General features: G+C 39.3%; 2 protein-coding genes across 2 annotated transcripts; both read left to right on the top strand.

Moving 5' to 3' along the window:
• The first annotated feature begins 294 nt into the window (after positions 1 to 294).
• Positions 295 to 3,046, top strand: LOC140035756 (uncharacterized). The gene is made up of 4 exons (XM_072077119.1): positions 295 to 429; positions 628 to 1,034; positions 1,122 to 2,007; positions 2,486 to 3,046. Exons 1-4 carry the CDS (start codon positions 295 to 297, stop codon positions 3,044 to 3,046), a joined length of 1,989 nt encoding a protein of 662 aa, XP_071933220.1.
• Positions 3,047 to 18,870: 15,824 nt separating this feature from the next.
• On the top strand, positions 18,871 to 20,815 carry LOC113724540 (F-box/FBD/LRR-repeat protein At5g56420-like). The gene is made up of 4 exons (XM_027247433.2): positions 18,871 to 19,502; positions 19,662 to 19,752; positions 19,848 to 19,994; positions 20,525 to 20,815. The coding sequence occupies exons 1-4, from the start codon at positions 18,871 to 18,873 to the stop codon at positions 20,813 to 20,815; spliced, it is 1,161 nt and encodes a 386-aa protein (XP_027103234.2).
• The last annotated feature ends 1,236 nt before the right edge of the window (positions 20,816 to 22,051 follow it).

The raw sequence follows: 22,051 nt of genomic DNA, 5'->3' as shown, positions 1-22,051 counted from the left end.
CCCTAGACTCCCCTCGCCCCTAAAGGAAGAAATGATCTACTTGATAAAGGACCATCGAGACGTCTTCGCGTGGTCCGTTGATGAAGTGGTCGGAGTGCAACCTGAGCTCATGATCCATCAGCTCAACGTTAATCCACAGGCCCGCCCTGTGAGGCAGAAACGACTGCACTTCGGCCCCGAACGCAGCAAGGTCATATCCGACGAGGTCAAGCTCTTGCCCGCCAAGATGATCTATGAGATCCAATACCCCACCTGGCTGTCCAATCCAGTCATGGTCAAAAAGAACACCGGATGATGGAGAATGTGTGTGGACTTCACAGATCTCAACAAGGCTTGCCCCAAAGATTGCTACCCTCTGCCGAGAATAGACGCTCTCGTCGACTCGGCAATGGGACACGAGATCCTCTGCTTCCTAGATGCCTTCAGAGGGTATCATCAAATAGGAATGAGTGAGGAGGACCAAGAGAAGACGGCGTTCTACACCGACCAAGGTGTCTATTGCTACACTACCATGCCATTTGGGTTAAAAAACGCCGGGCCAACCTATCAAAGGTCGATCAACCGACTCTTCAAAAAGCAGATCGGCTGTAATGTGGAGGCCTATGTGGACGACATTCTCGTCAAAAGCTTAACCACTTCTGCCTTCCTGTCGGATTTGAGGGAGGTCTTCGGCGTCCTGCGAGACTCAAGGATGAAACTAAATCCCAAGAAGTGCGTCTTCGGCGTCACCTCAGGAAAGTTCCTGGGTATCTGGTTTCCCGCCGGGGAATCAATGCCAACTCCGACAAGGTCAAGGCCATTCAGGACATGTCCCCACCTCGGAACTTCCGAGAAGTCCAGAGGCTAAATAGACGCCTGGCCGCGCTGAACCGCTTCCTGTCCCAATCTGCTGAGAAAGCTCTGCCCTTCTTTAAGGTGGTGAAGAAGGCTGATCAGTTTGCCTGGACTGAAGAGTGCCAGGCTGCCTTCGATAAGCTGAAACAGTACCTACACCACCTACCCACTCTCGCTTCACCTCGGCCCGAGGAGAAGCTGTACCTCTACCTATCCGCAGCCGACGAGGCTGTTAGTGCTGTGCTCATCTGAGATGAGGGCACTCAAGTGCCGGTTTACTATGTCAGCCGAGCCCTTCGCGGGCCGAAAACTCGATACACTCAGGTGGAAAAACTCGTACTGGGACTAGTCCACGCAACTCGGTGGCTAAAGCCCTATTTCCTAGCTCATCCCATCTCCGTTAGGACAGATCAGCCGATCCGGCAGATATTGGTGCGTCCCGAGGCTTCCGGGCACCTCACCAAGTGGGCTGTCGAATTGGGGGAGTATGATCTGTCATATGAGCCACGCACTGCCATAAAAGCTCAAGTTTTAGCCGACTTCCTTGCCGATCTCACCTTCACGGAAGGTCGAGAACCCACCTCCGCCATTGCCGAGGTGTCCACCCCACACCTGTGGACGTTGTATGTGGACTCTAATGGGGATGGCAGCGGAGCAGGACTGCTCCTAGAGGACCCTCATGGGGAAGTGTGCTCATATGCCCTCCGCTTTGATTTCCTCGCCACCAATAATGAAGTCGAGTACGAGGCCTTGATCGCTGGACTCCAGCTAGCCCGCACACTCGGTGCCCAGCGGATCCACGTCCGCAGTGACTCCCAACTGGTAGTATGCCAAGTTCTTAGTGAATATGAGGCCAAGGATGAGACCATGCAGCGGTATCTCTCCAAAGTTCACCAACTCACCTCATACTTTAAATCTTTCGAAATCCAAAGAATACCCCGATCCCAGAATAGGCGAGCCGACGCCTTATCCCGGCTGGCTTCCACATCGTTCTCTGACCTCAACAAGACCGTCCTGGTGGAAGTGCTGAACGAGCCGGAATACATGGAAGAGGTGGCCTACCCCGTTCACCCTGGAGATACGTGGATGAACCCGTTCATCCTTTTCTTAAGTCAGGGAATCCTCCCCCGAGGACCGAGCCGATGCAAGAAAGATACAAAGCAAAGCTGCTCGGTACGTTCTCCGCGAGGGAAAGCTGTATAAACGCTCCTACCTCGGCCCGTGGCTGAGGTGCGTTACGCCTGAGGCAGGACGCCAGATCCTTCACGAGATCCATGAGGGCCTATGTGGGGCTCACGTTGACCACAGAATGTTAGCTAAGAAGACTTTGTTTCTTGGGTACTTCTGGCCCTCCGTTCGACAAGACGCTCAAGACCTTGTTCTCGGCTGCCCTTCCTGCAAAGTCCACGCCTCGGAGCACCACCAGCCCTCAAATTTCATGGTTCCCATCACCTCACCCTGATCGTTTGAGCAATGAGGGACAGATATCATTGGTCCTTTCCCTAAAGCTGTCGGGGGTTATACCTTTCTTGTAACTGCAGTGGATTACTTCACTAAATGGGTCGAGGCCGAGCCTCTAAGGACCATCACAGGGTTGGCGGTTCAAAAGTTCTTTTGGAAATGCATTGTTTGCCGTTTCGGCATACCTCAGGTCATTATCTCAGATAATGGGAGACAATTTGCCGAGAACCCATTTAGGATTTGGTGCGAGAATCTCGGCATCAAGCAACACTTCACTTTCGTAGGCCACCCCCAGGCTAACGGTCAAGCGGAGAATTTCAACCGAACTCTCTTGCATGGTCTCAGAACCCGATTACATCGAGCTGGATCATCGTGGGTGGAAGAACTGCCCAGTGTTCTATGGTCATATCGGACCATGCCGAGGTCAGCCACGCAAGAGACCTCTTTCTCCTTGACCTACGGAACCGAGGCTGTCATACCTGTCGAGATCCTTACACCCAGTCCCCGGTTGACAGCTTATGTAGTTGAGGTGAACGAAGAAGAGAGACAGCTGGATCTCGACCTCGTCGACGAGAAAAGGGATATTGCCTCAACTCGAGTAGCTGCCTACAAGAACACCCTAGCCCAATATTACAATGCTCACGTCAAACACCGTCGATTTCAGTCAGGAGACATGATCCTCAGGAAAAACTCAGTCAACCGAGCTGAACCACAAGGGAAATTGTGCCCGAAATGGGAGGGCCCTTACTGAGTTGTGGAATCTAATCTTAGTGGATATTGTAAACTGAGCTACCGAGATGGCTCATTAGTGACGAGAACTTGGCACGCTGAGAACCTTAAATTGTATTATGCTTGAACATTTCATCAAGTTATGACTTCAGATGTTACACATCCGTTATTAAAAAATAAGGGGGATAAGCAGGGGACGAAGTGAGAAATAAAAAGTGCCGAGATGAGAAAAAATAGATATTTCATTTAATGAAAAAGGCAATACAAAAATACATGACCGAAATCGGGAGTGCTGCTAAGCACCTCCTACCTCGGCGTCCCACCTAAACACCTACGAGTCTAGACCCCCGTCTCGGCTCCCTCATGGGCAGCCTTCTCGCTGGTTTCTTTCCCGCCGGGGTGAAGCTCTTCACCCCCTCCTCCGTGCTCTTCCCCGACCTTCTCGCCGACGTCTCCCCCAGTTTCTTCTCCTTCAACATCCTCGAACACCTCGTCGAGCTTGGACAGCCACTTGTTGAACTCGTCCCGGACTTCGGCCAAGTTCCTTCCAGTTTGGAGACTTTCGGCCATCCGATCGCACAACTCCTTGGAGTCCTCGTTGTAATTGGCATGGTTTCTCAAAAACTCCAAGGTTTCGGAGGAAAGGTGAGTTGCGGCCTCGTCTATGGCTGATGTAAAACCAAACATAAAGCTCGGCGTGATCAGTTGGCCGAGGTCCTTGGTGAAGGTCTCAGACTTTCGGAAAGCCTCCACCGCCGAGGCTCCAGCGCCTTCGAGGGCTTGTTCATGGGACTTTTTCACCTCGTCCCCCCTCTTCTGCTCTTCCTCGAGAGCCGACTTGAGGCTGTTGATGGTGGCTTCGGCCTCCTCCTCCTTCGTCTCGGCTTGTTGAAGCCGTCGTTGAAGCTCCGCCTTCTCGGACTCAGACACCACCAGTTTTTTCTCCAACTTGGAGATCTGATTTTGCAACTTGCCGGTGTCCTGCTCCTCGAGTAGGGCACAGTATCGGTACGCCATCTCGGCCATAAAGGCTGTATTGGAGGCCGTGGTCACCATCACGCTTTGAATCACCTTGGCCGGTGTCAGCTTCCTTGTAAACTCCACGTCCCTCGGCAAACTTGACTGCATCACCAACTCTTGTGCTATCCGAGGATGGGTACACCTATCATTGACCGAAAGCTTCCACTCCGGGCACCAATAATCGCCGGAGTGGGTCTTGTCTTTTCCAGAAAACACCGGGGGGCTGTGGAAACGGTTCCACAGGAAAGTCCCCGTGACCGCATTGACCGGAACCTTCAATTGTTTATCTCGGCCGTGAGGAGGCGGAAGTGCCGCGGTAACTCCGAGGGGCACCCCTTCTGGCACAGAAGAGGTGGATCCCGTGGCTGCGGCGGCCGAGCTGCCGTGGCTGGAGTGCTTTTAGCAGCCGAAGTTTTGGACACCTGCCCTTGGGTCTTCTTTTTCGGCGGGGGCGCTGAGGTCTCGCCGGAGCTCTTTCTCTTTGACCTCTTGGCCACCTCGGCAGAGCCCGATGTGATGATGTCGGATAGTTTTACCACTGTACAAAAAACAAACATTATTATTTGCCACAGTCGAAGTAAAAAGAAGGCCATGAAAGAAAAATTACAAGGTTTCGTAAGTTTAGTGGAAATGAAGGGAGGCTTGTCAGGGTTGAGTAAAGCTCGGCTAATCCCCCCGTCGACCAGCACGGCTTCGGGGTAGTCCCAACTGTACAGTCAAAATCCAAACCCCATCAACTTCTAGAAGAACTCCTCTTCGTGGTCCCCCGCTGAGGGGTCGGCCTTTTGATTTAATGGGGCTCCACCAAAAATCCCAAGGGAAGTCCACGGTTGGGACGAAGACGAAGTCACGCTTCCAGTTCTTTATCGAAGTGGGAGCACCGACCACGAGCTTCGGGATGGTGTTGTTCCGATTGCAAATGTAGAACCACCCCTTATCCGTCCCGTGTACCTTGACAGTGTAGCATCGGCGAAAGAGGTCCACGGTTGGAGTCACCTCCTGATGTCGGCACAACATCTCGAATCCCACCAAGATGCGAACCGCGTTTGGGGTGAGCTGAGTGATCCTCAAGCCGAAGTGACGGAGTATGTCCCTGAGGAATCTCGACGTCAGCATCCTCAGCCCGGCCTCCAACTGTTGGAGGTAGATAGCCACAGTGTCCATCAAGGACTTATCAGCCGAGTCATTCGGCCCAGGCAACGTGATGAGATACCCCGGCCTGAAGGGGTACTTCTTTATCATCTTTTCGGCCCTGTCTCTTCCCATGCGACTTCTAAACTTCAGCATCTTGCCGAAGTCAATTTTGGCGACATCCTTTGGGGCAACTGGCTCCAGTACGTCCTCATTTCGGGGTATTGAGGTTCCGAGGTCGGTAATATATTCGACCTCGGAACCATCCTCACTCATCGCGGATGACTCCGACCCCGAGGCTGTCCCGGTGACCTCCTCGGCTGATCCCTCCGCAGCACTGGCCGTCGACCCCTCTGAGCTGGACGAAGTCATTTCTTCCGGCTCCTCCTCAGCCTGGTAGCTCGGCCTCATGGTCTCCTTATGGATTTTAGCCGTTTTGGCCATATGCGAAAGAAGAAATGAAGAGAAAGATACTTACTATTGACTTCGAAATAGGACGAAGTTGATGACTTTGGCTGTGATCTCGGCTGACAGGACTGACCTCGACCACACTCACGAATTTTGCAAGACTCAGGCGAAACTAAACAAAAGTGATGGGCCATGCGATGAAAAAGACCCCTATTTATAGGGTTTCGGGGGAATCCGAAGAGGCGGCAAGAATGTGAAAAGGCGGCCACGATCGAATTCAAAACGCCGTGTCCCTTTCTCTCTTCATTAATGGCCCGTCCTTTCGACTGACACCCTCTCCGCTCACCACTCCTATCAACTGACTTGCCTACTTGTCATGCCCTCGCATCTTCCGGAGCAGTTTCAGGACCCCGGCCTTTGATGACTTCGGCACAAGGAAGCCTCGGTACTTCTCTGGCCCGGAGCTCCCGGGGCTTGGGGGGCTTATTGAGGATGCTCACCTCGGCCACCCCCGCACGGCCGAGGTGAACCCATCTCGTCTCACATGCGAGCATAGTCATGTCCTGAGCATGACCCCTGAGCTCGGCCGAGTCCCTAGTCTATCTCGTAGGCGGCCTCAGCTCATCAGGCTTTCACCTCAGCTGTACGCTGATGATGTCAACCCACCTGGCATCACCAGGGACCAGTACTTTATCTGAAAAGCACTGGATGGACTTAATAGCTACTGCATAAAGCTCCTCGTCACCCTGCTCAGATGGCTACAGTGTCAGAGTCAGACCTCCTGACAAGGAGTAGAGCCGTAATGTCAGGACGTGGGTCCCGCCAGCATAAGCCCCCCGTCCTGTCATCCATTCCTACTCTATAAATACCCCACGCATACTCCCAACAAGTAAGCGCACTGTTCATTCTCATATACTAATATTTCTCTCGTTCTCTTACTAACTTGATCGTCGGAGTGATCCCAGGGGAGAAACCCCGCCATCCACTTCGGACAAGTGAATTCACCTCTCCTTATTTCAGAGAGGACTGATTTAGGTCGGACCAACAACCTACCAAAAATCACCTCTTCAAAAGGCCTTATGAATTCCTCAAGCACAGACTTTTCTTTAAAGCATACCAAATGTTAGAAAATTTTCCTATACCAATCATCAAAATAATCAGTTAAAAAGTCCAAACCCAACATTTAGCAAAACTTTTAGCAGTCAAAAACTATTTCGAGGAAATAGCTTTAACACCTATCAAAAATCTCAGTCTTAACATTAGTCCTTCTTATTGGATCAACCCTAGCAAACGTTGCCCAAATAATCCTAAGCAGTGTAATCATTAGAAATTTAACAACCATTGTATTCATACTTTAGACTTTTTTATTCTCAGAACCTCTATAACACTCCATAGATATACCGTTCGAAAAGCCCTTGCAGTTAATGGAGAAAGATTTGTTCTCACACCCCAATACCTTATGGATTGTGGATTTCAAAAAGAAATTTGGATCACAAATCCTGATGATACTTTTCAATTGGGAACTAATCTTGGGTATTTTGCCTGTAGAATGTTAGATTACGGAGAATGGGTCAAAATTCAAATCACATCTGCACCAGCAGAATGGATTGGACTCATTGATTTAGAACCTACAATTCATAGAATCATATTAACAGTTAGCAATATCAGGCCAGCAGCACAGCTCCAGAACAGACTAATGATGGTAGAATGTCCCTTATCATTTCAAGAACAGATCCGGAATTCCAAGGCACTACACTTGGCCTATAAACATTTTAAATCTGGATGGACAGATTGCAGATTAGTTTCAGAAAATAAAATCCAAAAAATATATACTCTCTATCAATTTAATCTGGAAAAAGACTTTACAATCCAAACACACTATCCAGAATTATTCCAGCATTATCTTGACCATTACATAAGGGAGGAAGGAGCTCAACCCGTAGAAATCCAAGGAGAAGAAGAATATGATGACAACCATTATTGAGAAATTATGGGACCAGAAGAGTTCCACAATATTGAAAACATGATGGAAGGCTAATGGGACCCACACACTAAACCTTGTGTGCCACAATAGAATTTTCAGTTGAAACGCACTTTCTGGATTCAAAAATTTTGAAATTCGAAAAGCAAATTGCACATAATAAAAGACAACTGACTAGAAAGTAGCTTTTAGCTTTATTTAACAAAGTCCAGACTCCAAATTAGTTGAAATCCGTATAGTTTTATGTAGCATAAGAAAGTTACTTTTAGCTTTATTCATTGTAACAAAGTCCAGATTTCAAAGTAGTTGAAATCCGCATAGTTTTGTGTAGCATAAGAAGTCCGGAGTTTCATGTCCGAAATTCATATATAAAAACCTCAGAGTTCTCATTCATCAAGGACACGATGAAAACTTGTGAGAAACCTGAGCATTGAAATTCATTATAAAAAAAAAATTTCATCTCTTTTAGCATTAGCATTATAATTTTCATATCGGGGAAAGGGAAAATCGAGAGTAGAGATTAGTGCTGCGAACCCTAGATTTGAACATAAAAATCTGAATAAATCTGTAGTAAGCAGATCTCTAAAAGTCCGAAAGACGGTGTAGTATCCATCATAGCCGTGTTGCCAAGAAAGTGTTGAAGGCATTTAGGGGAAGATCTGGTGAGGCAAACCCTGCTGAAAGAACAGACCCTGCTCAGATTATAACAGCACACCTCCTTGCTTAAGGGAGGTTATAACATCACACCTTTTGGTCGAATGTGAATCATCGAAGAGGATTTGGTTTGATTCTGGCAGTCCCGTAGAATCAGCTCTGCAAGGATCTCATTCTCATCAGACTATAAAATATGCATCAAATGGTTGTATATGGATTGCGAGGAATGAGTATTTGGAAGCATAAACAATTTCACATTGCAGAAATGTTTAAAGAATCAAATTATCTGTTCTATTCACTTCAGCTGAGCATGATTCATCCATCCATCATTGCTGGATTCAGATACACTAGCTAGTTGATCATAAAGTATAACACTAATGCAATAAAAAGAGAATATTTGCAAAAGGAAGCAGATAGAAGCTAAATTTATCCAAGAATAAGCCCTCAGCCAAGAATTCTTTAAGATTCGTTAATGGATTACAATTTACCCTCATCGTTTCTTTTTTTTTTCTGTGAAAATAATCTACAGCGCGAATTTTACATAAGATTTCCTGCCAACATGATTTCCCCCTCAACTATCAAATTCCCTCCCTCACTCTTTCTTTCTTGCCCATCAACAATCTCCTCAGTCCTCGCTCACTCTTTATGTGATGTTGGCTTGAGCCTACTTTCTCAGACTCACAAAAATGACCCTTTCCTATTCCAGAAAGTAAATACTAGAAAGATGATCACCTTTTGATTCTGATCACGCTTGATTTCCTGTACTATTGTTTCTGTTCCGAGAACCATGAATCTGATCATATCTTGGTAGTCAATGTTCTAAATAGAATTTGTTGTGTCAATGTTCTATATAGAATTTGTTGCCAAGGATTAGTTGAAGTTTGTCTTTGATGAGTGTTCTGTAGTTTTAGATTCTCTATTTAATTGCATACAGGATGGTGAATGCATTTTTTTTTCTAAATTTATGGAGGTGAAGTTTATTAGAGAAAGTACAAAACTATATTGATTATATATAGGGGCAATTAATTGCCCTTGATGCATGTGGGGCTTTTGAATACTTCATTGTTTGACATTCTTTTGATGACTAGTAATAGGCACGTGATTATCATATTATAAAATATAATATTTCTTATACATTAAATTTTGTTTGTAAAAATTTTTAACAAATTTAATATTTGCAAATATTTATTTTCTTTTTTCATTTAATTTTTCATCTTTTTAAATTAATTGTCCTTAAAACCATTATTTTAAAAGAAAAAGGATCACAAAATATTTTATCTACAAATTCATATAAATTCTTCAGAGAATTTTAGCAAATGAGGATACATTCAGTCTCTTTCAATTTAAAATAATTGTTTTAAGGATAATTAATTAAAAAAGATGAAAACTTAACACTAAAAAAATAAAGATTTGACCACATATGAAATAATTTGACAAAAGCATCAATATTTTGAATGGTATATACAATATCAATTTTTCCAGTCACTTCTTTTGTTTTTTCCTTTTTCCATGATAAACAAATTATGATAATACCACAAAAATGTTTTGATTTTTAATCAGATATATGAACAATTTTTTTATTTTTCTTCTGGAGTTGGATGGCCTAAATTGGCATGGTAAGCAAAAATTTATTATTTGCTAATCATTAGGGCTGGCATAGTGAACAGAAGAAAGCTCTTAGAGTTATCTCCGATATCAGATTCGGGTTTCAAATTCTACGCTTAGGGATGAAAAGGGTGTGGGAAAGGTAAAATATATATATATATATATTTGATTGCATAAATATCGGTTGCATGCTCTACCATTATTATTTTTTATATTACATAAGTTGAATTTGTCAATATCTTAATGAAATTCCTCAATATAAAGTTATATGCACTATTTTTAAAAAATGATCATTACGTTCTTTGAAGTTGAACTCTTTCTATTATTTTGTGTATTATTTCTATTAATAATAGAGTATAAATAATCCACCATATATAAATTTTTTCTATCTAATTGTTCATTTTTTTAGAATTGAAATTTCATTGCCAGAGATAAATTGAGTTTTTTCTTTTGCTTTCTTTTTTTCTTTATGTAGAATCTAACATACAATACAAATCACAAAGAATCTATTGTACTAGAAGCACCTTGTTTTTGTATCAATAGTAATATTTTTGAAGATTTGAAAATTTAATTAGGCTGTGACTAATCTAGAATTTTTAATGAAAATAAAAAAATTGAAAATAGAATGTAAAGAGACACATTGGTCTGAAGTTTTACATTTCGTTTATTGTCTTCATAATTCAAATTTAATAAAGATTACAGTTTTTTTCCTAACTACTACAATTATTGCTATTATTAAAATGCAATAAATCTAATTATTAGGGAGAAAGATATTTTGGACATATAGACAACTAAGAACAGATCCTGCTTTGTTAGTCTTCAATTTTTGTCATCATAAAATTATATTTATGTGCGTGTGTTAACATACATATACGCGTTTGGTATACACTAGTATTCTAATTCCTGATATGTACAGGTTTACATCAAAAATAAAATTAATAATATAAATTTATATAAATAATTATAATAGAAAGCAAAGGCCTAAAAGTTCAAATAATGGCATTTCAATACAAATTTTCTTTAACATGTATTACTTTGAATAAGAGAAAAGTGTAAAAAAGCTTAATAGCATTCATTAATGAATTTCTATTATCAAGTAAATTGAAAATGTTAATTATTTGCTAGGTTATTATCACTTTACTCCTTTAACGTTTGCTGCCACTATCAATTTCCCCCTTGATGTTACTTTTTAGTCACTTTATTCCCAAGATCTTAAATTTAAGAGTTTACCTTTTTGCCATCGCAAATTTCTTAAGTAAATTAAGTTTCACATGAATTTCTTAAAACATAAACCCAAATTAGTAATTTCATAATTGATAAAAATATAATTTCTTTTTATATATGCATGCTACTCGATTAGGCTCGCTGAGCACTCGAGTAATATAATTAGTGTTCGAATACGACTCACTAGTCTAATCGAGTAGCTCGAGCTCAAATTCGAACTCGGTCAAACCGAGTCCAAGCTAAGTTTTTGACCAAGTTGCTCATAGTAGGTTGACTTGCCATCATTCTATCCAATTAAATCCATTTAATTGGTGGGTAGTAAATTGATTTGACCCACCCATTTATACCTATTTAAAAATAATTATATATTTACACTCAAATATTAATAAGTCTTATGGAGATATATTTGAATTTCCTTTCAATCTAATAATAATAAAATACTATTATTTCTTGTCAAAAATGTGCAAAAAAAATTTAAAAATAAGTAGAATTTCAAATGAATCAAAGTATACACATACCCATTTAAATAAATGAGTATAAATGGGTTAATCCAATTATACCCATTATCGAATTATGACCTACTCAAACTCACACAAATCACTTATTTTGACACTTCTACATGCATAAATCCTAACTGGGCCACTTTCAACATCCAGTTCCAAGGCAAATATCTATTGTTTGCTTTATTAAATATTTAGAAATAATATGTTCAAAGTTAATTAGCTTGGTCTTTGCTTGCCTCCACCGTCTATGGAAGTTACCTTGGTCTCCAATTACTTTGTCGTTTTGTTTTGGGTTATTCTAGTAGCCTCCTCCCTTGCGTTTCCTTATCGTTTGATTATTGGCTTTATAAGATTTTTAATTACGCTGCCATTTTGGGGTTATTTTAGTAGCTTTCTTATTATTTGATTATTGCCTTTATATGAGTTTTAGGAGGAGAAGATGTTAAGTGCACCTAAATCAATTAAGTCTCCTAAATCTTTATTTTTACTCATTATAAAAATCATAACAAACCACAAAAGGTTCATTTTTATTCATGTAGTGTGTAAAAATATAACGTGAAGAAAACCTAAGCAATTAAAAAAATAAACCACGTGCAGAAGATTACTATAACTGTGACGCTCCCACCTCTCCCTAAGGCGAACCCTAAGGTATCAGCGGGAAACCTGCCCAAGTCTCGTCAGGACTCACGCATTCGTTCAACCTTAATATAGGGCCACGAAACATCCAACGACTAAATAAAAAGTACATCGAATATACAAGTCTCAACTTCTAAGGTAAAAGTTATCATTATAATCCATCAACCAGAAGTAACAAAATTACACCTTAAGCGTCACCAAAAATTCATACAAAAATACTAACTTCCACCAAATCGCTAGTCTAGGTCCTCCAATCCACCTCCAAAGCCTGTTAAGAAAAACAAACTTAAAGGGGTGAGCGAACGCTCAGTGAGGCTAAGAAAACAGACAAGCAAGCACGTAATACCAATCAATCAAATAACGAGTTTAAAAACAACTTTAAACATGACATTTAATTCAAGTGCACAAGTAGGAATTAATACACAAGAACGATATAGGAGCTCTCAGGAGCTATTTCCACATCCCAATCAAGTTGAACCATCTAGGATTGACCCTCCGTTAACCCAAATAGTAACACGACCATATTGTTCCACTTACTTCTTCCATCCAACTTACACCCACTCGGATTCGGAACCAAACACACATGAGGTGGCGATACTATTCGAGTATGCCTAGCGCGATCTCAAAAGATCAAACTATAATATTTTCCAAGGATTACCAACCTCCTCGACCAAGCCCTTGTCAGCCCGAGTTATAAGGTTAGCCAATAGGTTGGGGTGCCCTCAGAAGTATAAGTGGTCGATGAAACATCGCTCTAATCGACTTAGAATTATTTATGGCTCTGAGTCAGTATGAGAGACACCTCCCACCCGAACAGGGTGTGGTACATTCTTCCACTCAGAGAATTGATCATGGCACTGAGTTAGTATGAGAGGCACCTCCCACCCCAATAGGGTGTGGTACATGCTTCCGCTCAATGCTCACGAGTTAAATATGTTCATGTACAAGTACAAGTCACATATATTCATTTAACAAGTATCATATAATCAAGAGAAAGAGAGGACGAAGGCGATAAAGTATACCATCGTCTCGGCAAGTTCACGTATCATATATAGTACTTGTACACATTATTTCAAACCTATAAGCATTTAACATGCACTTGACACTCACCACAAGTCAAGGGCAAAACAAGAGTGAAGCGAGAAGTCAAACGAGCTCTTCGACATTTTCGTGACCACTTGAGACATATACAATCACAATTATCTAGGTACTCAACCAAGGTTAAGAAGAAGAAATTTTCTCGCTACCCACTCTCAAGGTCACAAGTTCGAGTCAAGTTAAAGAAGCTTTTCTAGCTAAAACATTGGAATAATGCTAAAAGAGAGCTTGAAGGTCGTTTTTTATTCAAGTCATGGTAAGTAAATCTCAATCCAAGAGAAAGTACCATTTTCACTTTCGACACAAAAATCAAGGAAAAAGGGGTAGATGGTTTTCATCTCCCAAAAGTTCAAATCTCAAGTCTAAACTTTAGAATATAAAGAGCATTCATATTTTTTTCCAAACTAATGGAGTCAAACATATCCAAAACTCCACTTATTTTCATAGTAAAAGTCAAGGCTAAGGTTCCAAGATTCAAGTATAAAACTAGTGCAATTCACCAAGAACTACTCTAGTCAAAACGCTCCCATTTTATAGTTCAAACTCACGGAAATCGAGGCCATAAGAATAGGGGTTAAAGTCCCTAATTCGGGTATGAAGAGAAGTACCATTAACCAAGGGAGTTTTATGACCAAGAAAATACATCCAGAGAGGTCTAACCTTCGAAAACTAAGATTTGAAATGAAAGTTTAAAGTTTCAAAGGAACTGTGTATTCAACCATGAAATTACACCTAAAATAGCCCAATAATCGCAAAGGAAGGTGGAAAGTTCTTTAAATGTGTATTTGTTTGAAAATCAGAAATTCCCAGCTCAAAGTGACACGACTTGGAAAAAATAAAATCTCGAGTTCTGTAAGTCTAAAAATTGAAAACTTTATACCATTAGAAACTAGACTTAAAGCATTAAAACTTTCTAGAAGACACTTTTCTCAGGCCCCAACTCGACGTCATTCAAATTTTAGCTCAAAGTCACTGTTCTAGACAGGACAGAGCAAAATAGGCTTGCAAATTCAGTGAAGTTTGGAAATTCGATAAAATTCGTAAAAATGGAATCAGCCCTTGAAATTTATACCACAATTAAAATTCCAAACTAGTTTCAAACACAACAAACAAAACTCAATTCAGACCTTTCTATACCAAGATACAATAGTTCTAAGAAAACTGAAGTTTGGAACTTGTTTTACGAAATTCCAGTTCTGACGTACTGGATAGAGTTTCAAAATCTGATCAAAACTAGAGCTACACAACTTTAAATTTAGAGTGATTTGTGGCGTTGGAAACTAAATTCAAAATGCTACAATTAACTAGAAGGAACTGTCTTAAAATTCAGTTTGCAAGATAGGCAAAATTGAGCTACAAACTGCAGTTAGGACTATTTCTCGGATGAAAGCAGTGAGGAATTCAGTGATATTTCCCGGTTAACTACGGCTCATAGAAAATGAGTTAAGAGGTGCATTTTATACCAACGGAAAGATCTCAGAGTCTATTTTTGGATGCCACAAACGGCACTCAATTTCAACTCCCAGATAGAGAGTTATAACCAAAAACGTGAACACTGGTTGGGGTCATCTGATCAGAAATTTTCCAGAATTCAACCTCACTTTAACCCTACTTCAACGCAACCAAATGAAAAGCTTTTTGGAAGGTAATTCATACATATAACTGCCAACATGTATCAAGCATTATTGCACCAAAATAACCTAAAAATTTCGAAATTAACAAGAGAGGAACAACCAGAAATTTTCGGCCAGCATACAACTTTCATTCCTCTAGCTTTCTTTTCAACTTTGCAACTAGAACTAAATCATATCTCATCGAAACAAGTAACAAACAAGCAATTAAACACAAAATCCTCAAGGCCTCTACCTATCAAGTCACCTCAAGTCTACTACCTAATGTCAAGGTTCTTGAGAACCCAACAACTATTTTGCTATCACTAACTAATTACTAACTTACTACTATGAATTGAAGAGGAAAAGGTTTCATGGAGGTTTACCTTGCTGCCCAAAATGAAGAGTAAACACTAGGAATTTGAGCTTCTAAATCACCAAGTTTCTTCCTTGATCAAGTCCTCTTCCAAGCTTGTATGAAGACCCAAGATAAGAAGCAAGTGTGGAGAGCTTTCTTGGAGCAACAATGGAAGAAGCAAGCTGAAATTTTTTGTGAAGTGGGAGGGGGATGGCCGGCCAAAGAGGGAAGAGGGAAAAGGGTTTGGTGGCTTTTGGTTGATGTGATTTGATGAGAAAGGTGCCATGACATAAAGTTCTCTTCGGTACAAAAAGTCAACACTTGAATAGTGGACTATTAGTGATTCAAATTGAGCTTAATTTAACTCACTCACATCTAATCCCTCAATTTATTTTTTTTAGTTTACTAATAATCATCCTTAATTCTTCAAGATTATTGCACTCTCGGACCGAAATTACCTCAAAAAACGTGCATGCACTATTTCTCGCTAAACGAGTCGCAGAAAAATTAAATTCGCTAACGAAATGTTTTAAAAATATAAATGAGACATTTTTGCGTATAAATGGATTTGAAATGAATGAAATAAATTATTCAGAGTAAACGGATAAATAAATAATTAAATAAGTCAATAAAATGAAATAAAAGTAAGTAAAATAAAAATTCGGGTCCTCACAATAACACACACACGCATGTTCGTATGTATAACTTCTAATAGTTCTATCTTGTATAGAATATCAGAATTAAGTTTTTTATGGTACATTTTTCTTTTCTTTTCTTTTTGTTTTGACCTAGTGGAGTGATTAGCATTTAATTAGGTAATTTCTTAATTATAAATTTCTTATACTCTTTCTTCCCTACACTAGTAGATTTTGATGTAAGCCACTTGTGTAATGCATACTAAAATTACCTTAAATTTATTACCATATTATGTGTTGGTTAGTCAAAAAAAAAACTTTTTTTTCCTCCTAGGCTAGCAGCTTTAGAAGTAAGCCACCCGCGTGATGCATACTAAAAATACCTTAAATTTATTACCACAATATTATGTGTTGGCTTCTTAAAAAAGCCTTTATTTAACCCAAAAAAAAAATTGTGTTCTGCAAATCTAGGTTTGGGAGACAAGAAAACACTAATCTCCTAAGGTTGTTTTTCTTGCCAGAATTGTCCCTCTACTGCAGACAAAGGTGCTTTAGGTGAAATTTTGAATTGGGATATAATTGCTAGCATTTATTTAATCATCCATGTGCTTGGACATTCTTCGATTTTTTTATTTATCTTTGTTACTCTTTTTTTTTTTTTTTTGAATCACAGGGTTATTAGTATCTATTAACACAATGGTGGGGGTGTCTCCTAATGCTTCAATTGGGTTAGAGATTAGCAGTACATACGAGGTTGTTATATGTCTTTCTTTCTATATAATTCTTCTTATCTGATCCACAAATATTTATGAAACATTTTTTTCAGTCTCGATTTAATAGATAGTTTTGATCATCATGCTTTCATCCATGCAAAGTCTCAACGTTACGATAGATTTATAATTTCTTTGCCTCTTTGGTTGAATGTGTTAAACGTTAGAGAGATTGTATGCCTATATAACGTCAAAGAATTAGCTTGAAATATAATCAATCAGTCAAAGAATTAAGACAAAAAAACAAGTGGGATAAATCCTTATTACTATCAATGAGGGAGCTTGCAATTGGAAAGTTTATATTTCTCCGCTTATTTGTATTGCAATTGGAAGATTTCGTACCCTTATTTTTTTGTGTAATGTATTTTCATTTTGTTGGAGTGGGGGCTTTTTCGGAAGTTTGGGTTTGCTGGCTGGTGTTTATGTCTTTCTATAATTGATTTTTTTTAGACTTCTTTTCAAACCGCAGGCAGCAAAATCTTAATCATCATTATCATCCACAAGTTATTTTTACTTAAAACAATTTTAATATGGGATTGGACGGCTTATTGTTAGAGAATCATAAAACATCCTAATTAAGCTCCACCACTTAATTGAGGTTAGAGCTATTAGATGAATGAATGGCTCATGAGCTCAACTCGGCTCACACCGTATAAGGTCGAATTTGACTCATTCGTTTGATTAAATATGCCAAATTGGTTTGTTTTCTAAATGAACCAAATATGAAAGCTAACGACTCATTTACAGCTCTAATTAAGGTTTTCATGGATTTTGGGTTGGAAACTTCCAGCCTTTTATTTTTCTTTAGGTACTTTTGTTTTATGTTTATTTTGTAGGATCAGGCCATTACTATGGAAGACCTCAATTATACTATTTCCTAGTTAAAAATTTCCAAGATTTACTGTATTCTAAATTTGCTATTAATTTCTTTGTTGTATTTAATTTGAGGTGCACAAATTCTGATTTTCCTACACTAGAGGGTGATATGATCATGATACCTTTGCCCTGTACCTGTTTTGTATCTCCATGTTCCCAGCATTGTCTTCAAAAAAAATATAATAATAAATCAAAGCAAATTCATGCATATAATTCGTATAATAATTAAATTTATCAGTGAAAACATATGAAGAAGTTAAGGCCTAGCACACGAAGAAGGTTTTGAAGTTCAGATGCTCAGTAATTTATTGTGATTGATTCGATAATAAATGGTATAGCTAAATGTTTGGTTGTTGATTAAATGCTTCAGCTAGTGCGATAGTGTTGGTACGACTGTGAGTGATGATTACAAACTTTGGGTTGAACATGGCTGTATCAATCTTTTTTAGAGTACACCAGGCGGTCATGGGATTATTTTTTATTTATTCTAAACATCTCCTTTCTATATATGATGATTATTATGTACATTGTGAATCGTCTTTGCATTAGTTCTATTTCCGATTTTCAAAATAATGTGGCTTTTTTAATTTAAAAATGCCCTATATATTTTGGATTGCATGATTAGTGTTTTTGTGCACCTATTTGCGGAAAATAACAAATTTGATGAAGCAATAAATAACTATTAGACAAATGCAAGACAATATTCGATGCTGCCAAAATAGGTTTGGCTTCTTATCCTGCGTAATTTGCATTTATTAGGAAAATAAACTTGCCAAACAGGAAATGGTCATGGTAAGGTAAAAATATATGAATTAATCTTCTATACATTGACAATGTATACACTTGCATCATTAGATATATAATACATAATATGAATTTGAATTTGAAACCCAAATTTTGCATATGTGTCGTGCATCCAATCGTGATAGTATATATATTGTCAGTGTATATAAGATTTATTCAACTTGCATTATTATATACATGATACATAATTCGAATTTGAATTTGAAATCCAAATTTTACATATATATCGTGCATTCAATCGTGATAGTATATATACTTTCAATATATATTAGATTTATTCAACTTCCATTATTAGATACATGATACTTTATATATAGGCTAAATGTGCCATCCGTATGCATGCACTGGATCCCACATATTCTAAACTTTCATCTTTTAGTCCCCTCCCCCATGAAAGGGGGAAAAAAATGCCTGCAGATTTTGCACTATTTCTCATTGTTTCTTATCTAAAAACCAACTGCACCAACTTCTTAATATGTGTGATGTTGCTAACTAATTGTGATTTGTTGGTTACACTGGCGGAAATTTATAATATGCTCAGGGAAGACAAGATTAGTGAACTGCCTGATGACGTTCTTGCTTCAGTACTTTCTTTGTTGACACTGAAGGAAGCCATGCTCACCAGCTTATTCTCAACCAGATGGAGGTACCAACGGACACATATTAAACACCTCAACTTTCATCTATCAAGAAAAGAGACTAATGATAGAAAATATAGAGGCCATCTGTCCAAGAATGAGAAGCTACGCCATGTCAATCGGGTCAATTGTGTTCTGGATTTGCACAAGTCTCATTTTCTAGAGAAATTCAGAATTGCCTTGCCTCTTGATCAAGAGGATTACCATTGCGAACTTGATAAGTGGATCAAGTTTGTGCTGTCAAGGAAAGTCCAGGCCCTCGAAATAGACTTAACAGAACCCTCGAGGAGGAGGCGAAGGAACCGTAGGATACAATATACTTTGCCTTTGAATCGGACCAGCAGCAATTCATCATTTTCTGCTTCATTCTTCAACGCCTTCAAGTCTTTGTCCTTGAAGTTTGTTGGTGTGGATGATCAAATGGCTAGATCTTTCATATCCAGCTGTCCTATGCTCGAACATTTGTCGATCCAAGGTTCATCTCAACTTAAAAACTTGCAAATTACTGGACCATCACTCAAGCTAAAGTAGTTGGAGATTCGTGACATCCCTAAGATTTCCATCAAGCTATGCAACGTTGAATTTCTTGAATCATTTACGAGTCGAAATACCCGTTGCGATGAGTGGGTTCTTGAAAATGTTCCTTCACTTGTCCACATTGATGTTGACCCATTAATTATGTGCAGTGGAATACCTGATTTCATCGCAAGGATGTCAGAATGCTTCAATCAACTCGTGGAGCTTAATCTTAAGATTTCACAGCTTGACGTAGAAATTGTAAGAGAATAGAGAGATTTTAGCTTATTCGATGTTTGAATTTGTTACTTTTTCAGATCTGTGATAATGGCTTCTATGCTCTTTGATACCTTCAGGCCTTCGTAAAGTATATTCGTAAATTTCCCAAAATGGAGAAGCTCAGAGTTCTTAAGCTGGACGTCTTGTCTACATCCGAAACTATTCTTTTGAGCCTCTCCGCTCTATTTAATGCATCTCCATATCTACGTGAATTTGTGATTCAGGTAACCTTTTATCATGATTCAAGTATTCAACCTTGGTATTTATGAACTACTCATGTGCGAATCTTTTTCCTTTTTAAGTTGCGCCGAAAAATGCCATTATCTTGTTTGTTGTTCAATTGGTGCAATCCAAGACACTGAAGTAATGCGGACATGCTGATAACAGTCCTTTTGTTTTCAATTAATTTAGTACCAGATTGTTGGCTTTTGTAGCCCATGTATGTCTAAATCCAGCTATAATTAGTTTTGCTCTCGTAGGGATGTAATGGAGTCGAGTCGACTATTCGAGCTTGACGAGCTTTCGAGTTTTCATATATTAAATTCGAACTTGACTCATCAAATAGCTCGAATTGCATGAACTCGAGTTCAAACTCAATCAATACGAGTTCGAACTTGAGCTTTGATTGAGCAAGCTCGTGAGCTACTCGATTAAACTCGAGTCGTTTGCACTCTAACTTTCTCTCTCTCTCTCTCTATCTCTTTGTAAGAATCAAGAGATTTCTGTAGATTTAATCAGTTACTGCTGTTGGCAGATTGAGTGGGCTGCATATGAGTCGACAATAGACTTGAACAGGTTAACATTTCAGTACGAGTACTATCCTAAAAATGAACATCTCAAAACTGTGAAGTTTGGAGGATACTCTCACCGTTTATCTGAGTTCGAGTTTGTTGTTCACCTTTTGACATATGCAGTTGCACTTGAGGAATTCATTGTTGACACTCGTACGTCTGAAGGTCCAAATAAAAGGCAAGACATAACAGGTCATTCTCGCAGGCAGTTTGAAAGAATAACCCCTCAAGGAGTCAAACTGGTCATCCTTTAAGCATCCAAACTCTTCTTGATGGATCTTTTTAGCTTCTCTTTCAGCTTTTGGCAACCTAACTGATTTCAAGTTCATTTTGAAGTTTTTCATCTATGACATGCATGGTTATGGTTGGAGTATTCCTCAACCTCTTAATTCATAGTTGCGTTGCGCATTTTGTAGATATTTTAAACAATTTCTTTATGGAGATGAATGATCAGGAAAAAAAAACACACGCACACACATCATAGGAGAATAGTTAGTAAGTAATACATGAAATTAATCTTCAGATACTTTGCCTTTGAATTTCCAAGAGAATTGCTTTGTTTGGATTGCTATTTTTCAGGAGTTTTTGCAAAAAAAATCTACTATAATAATTTAATATATATGAGATAAAAATATGATTAAAAATATGTTTACGAAAGACATAAAAAAATTTTCGGTGAAAAAACCACAATCCAAATGGAAGTGGTTTTAGAATGAGTCCTAAGGCCTTTGGCAAGTGCTTATGTGCGACTATTGACTAGGTCCCATTTGATAAAACTCAATTCTGAAATTTGAAAATTGAAAATTGAGATGGTAAAATATTAAGGGGCTGCTTGGTTAAAGGGTTTGGGAATCACAAAATGGAATAAACCCCTTATTTGTTGCTTGGGTTAAGCCTATTGGAATGCCATTTTTGGAATCATTTCTAAAAAATCATTGCCGAGCAAATTGGAAGGTTTTGGACAAAACCCTCAACTCATTCCCTCAGACAATATTTATCACAGATCTACCCTCTCTTTCCTCTCCATCACACGCTGCACAAAACCAGAGTCTTCTTCTTCATCAGTTTTTCTATCTCTTCTTCTTCAATCAATCGCCACCCATCACCTTCATCGGACATCTTCTTTCTCATTTCAAAGTCCCAAATTCAAGTTCACAAATAGTAGCAATAGCTTTCCAAGATCTGAAAGCCTAAACGAGAAATTAGACCATGTAGTAGATGATTTGCTTGAAAAGGTTGAAGCTTCCAAGATGGAAATTGGAGAAGAGAAGATTTTATTGATTGGGCAAAACATTCCTTAGAATCAAACAATGTCATGAGTGGTGAAGTTCTGGTGAAATTTTTTGATTGTGTTCTAGTAAATCTGAAGGATCTGCTTAAGTTTGAAAACAATTTGATTCTGTCTTTGAAAGAACAAATCTCAACCCTTGAAGTGAATCTACGATTCTTGAGAAACTTTGTCATCTTCACAAATAGGCTATGCAGTGGGT

Source organism: Coffea arabica, chromosome 2c, assembly GCF_036785885.1.
Source record: "Coffea arabica cultivar ET-39 chromosome 2c, Coffea Arabica ET-39 HiFi, whole genome shotgun sequence".
Taxonomy (NCBI): domain Eukaryota; kingdom Viridiplantae; phylum Streptophyta; class Magnoliopsida; order Gentianales; family Rubiaceae; genus Coffea; species Coffea arabica.
The sequence above is the reverse complement of the archived record's forward strand: the minus strand, read 5'-3'. Positions and strand labels throughout refer to the sequence as shown.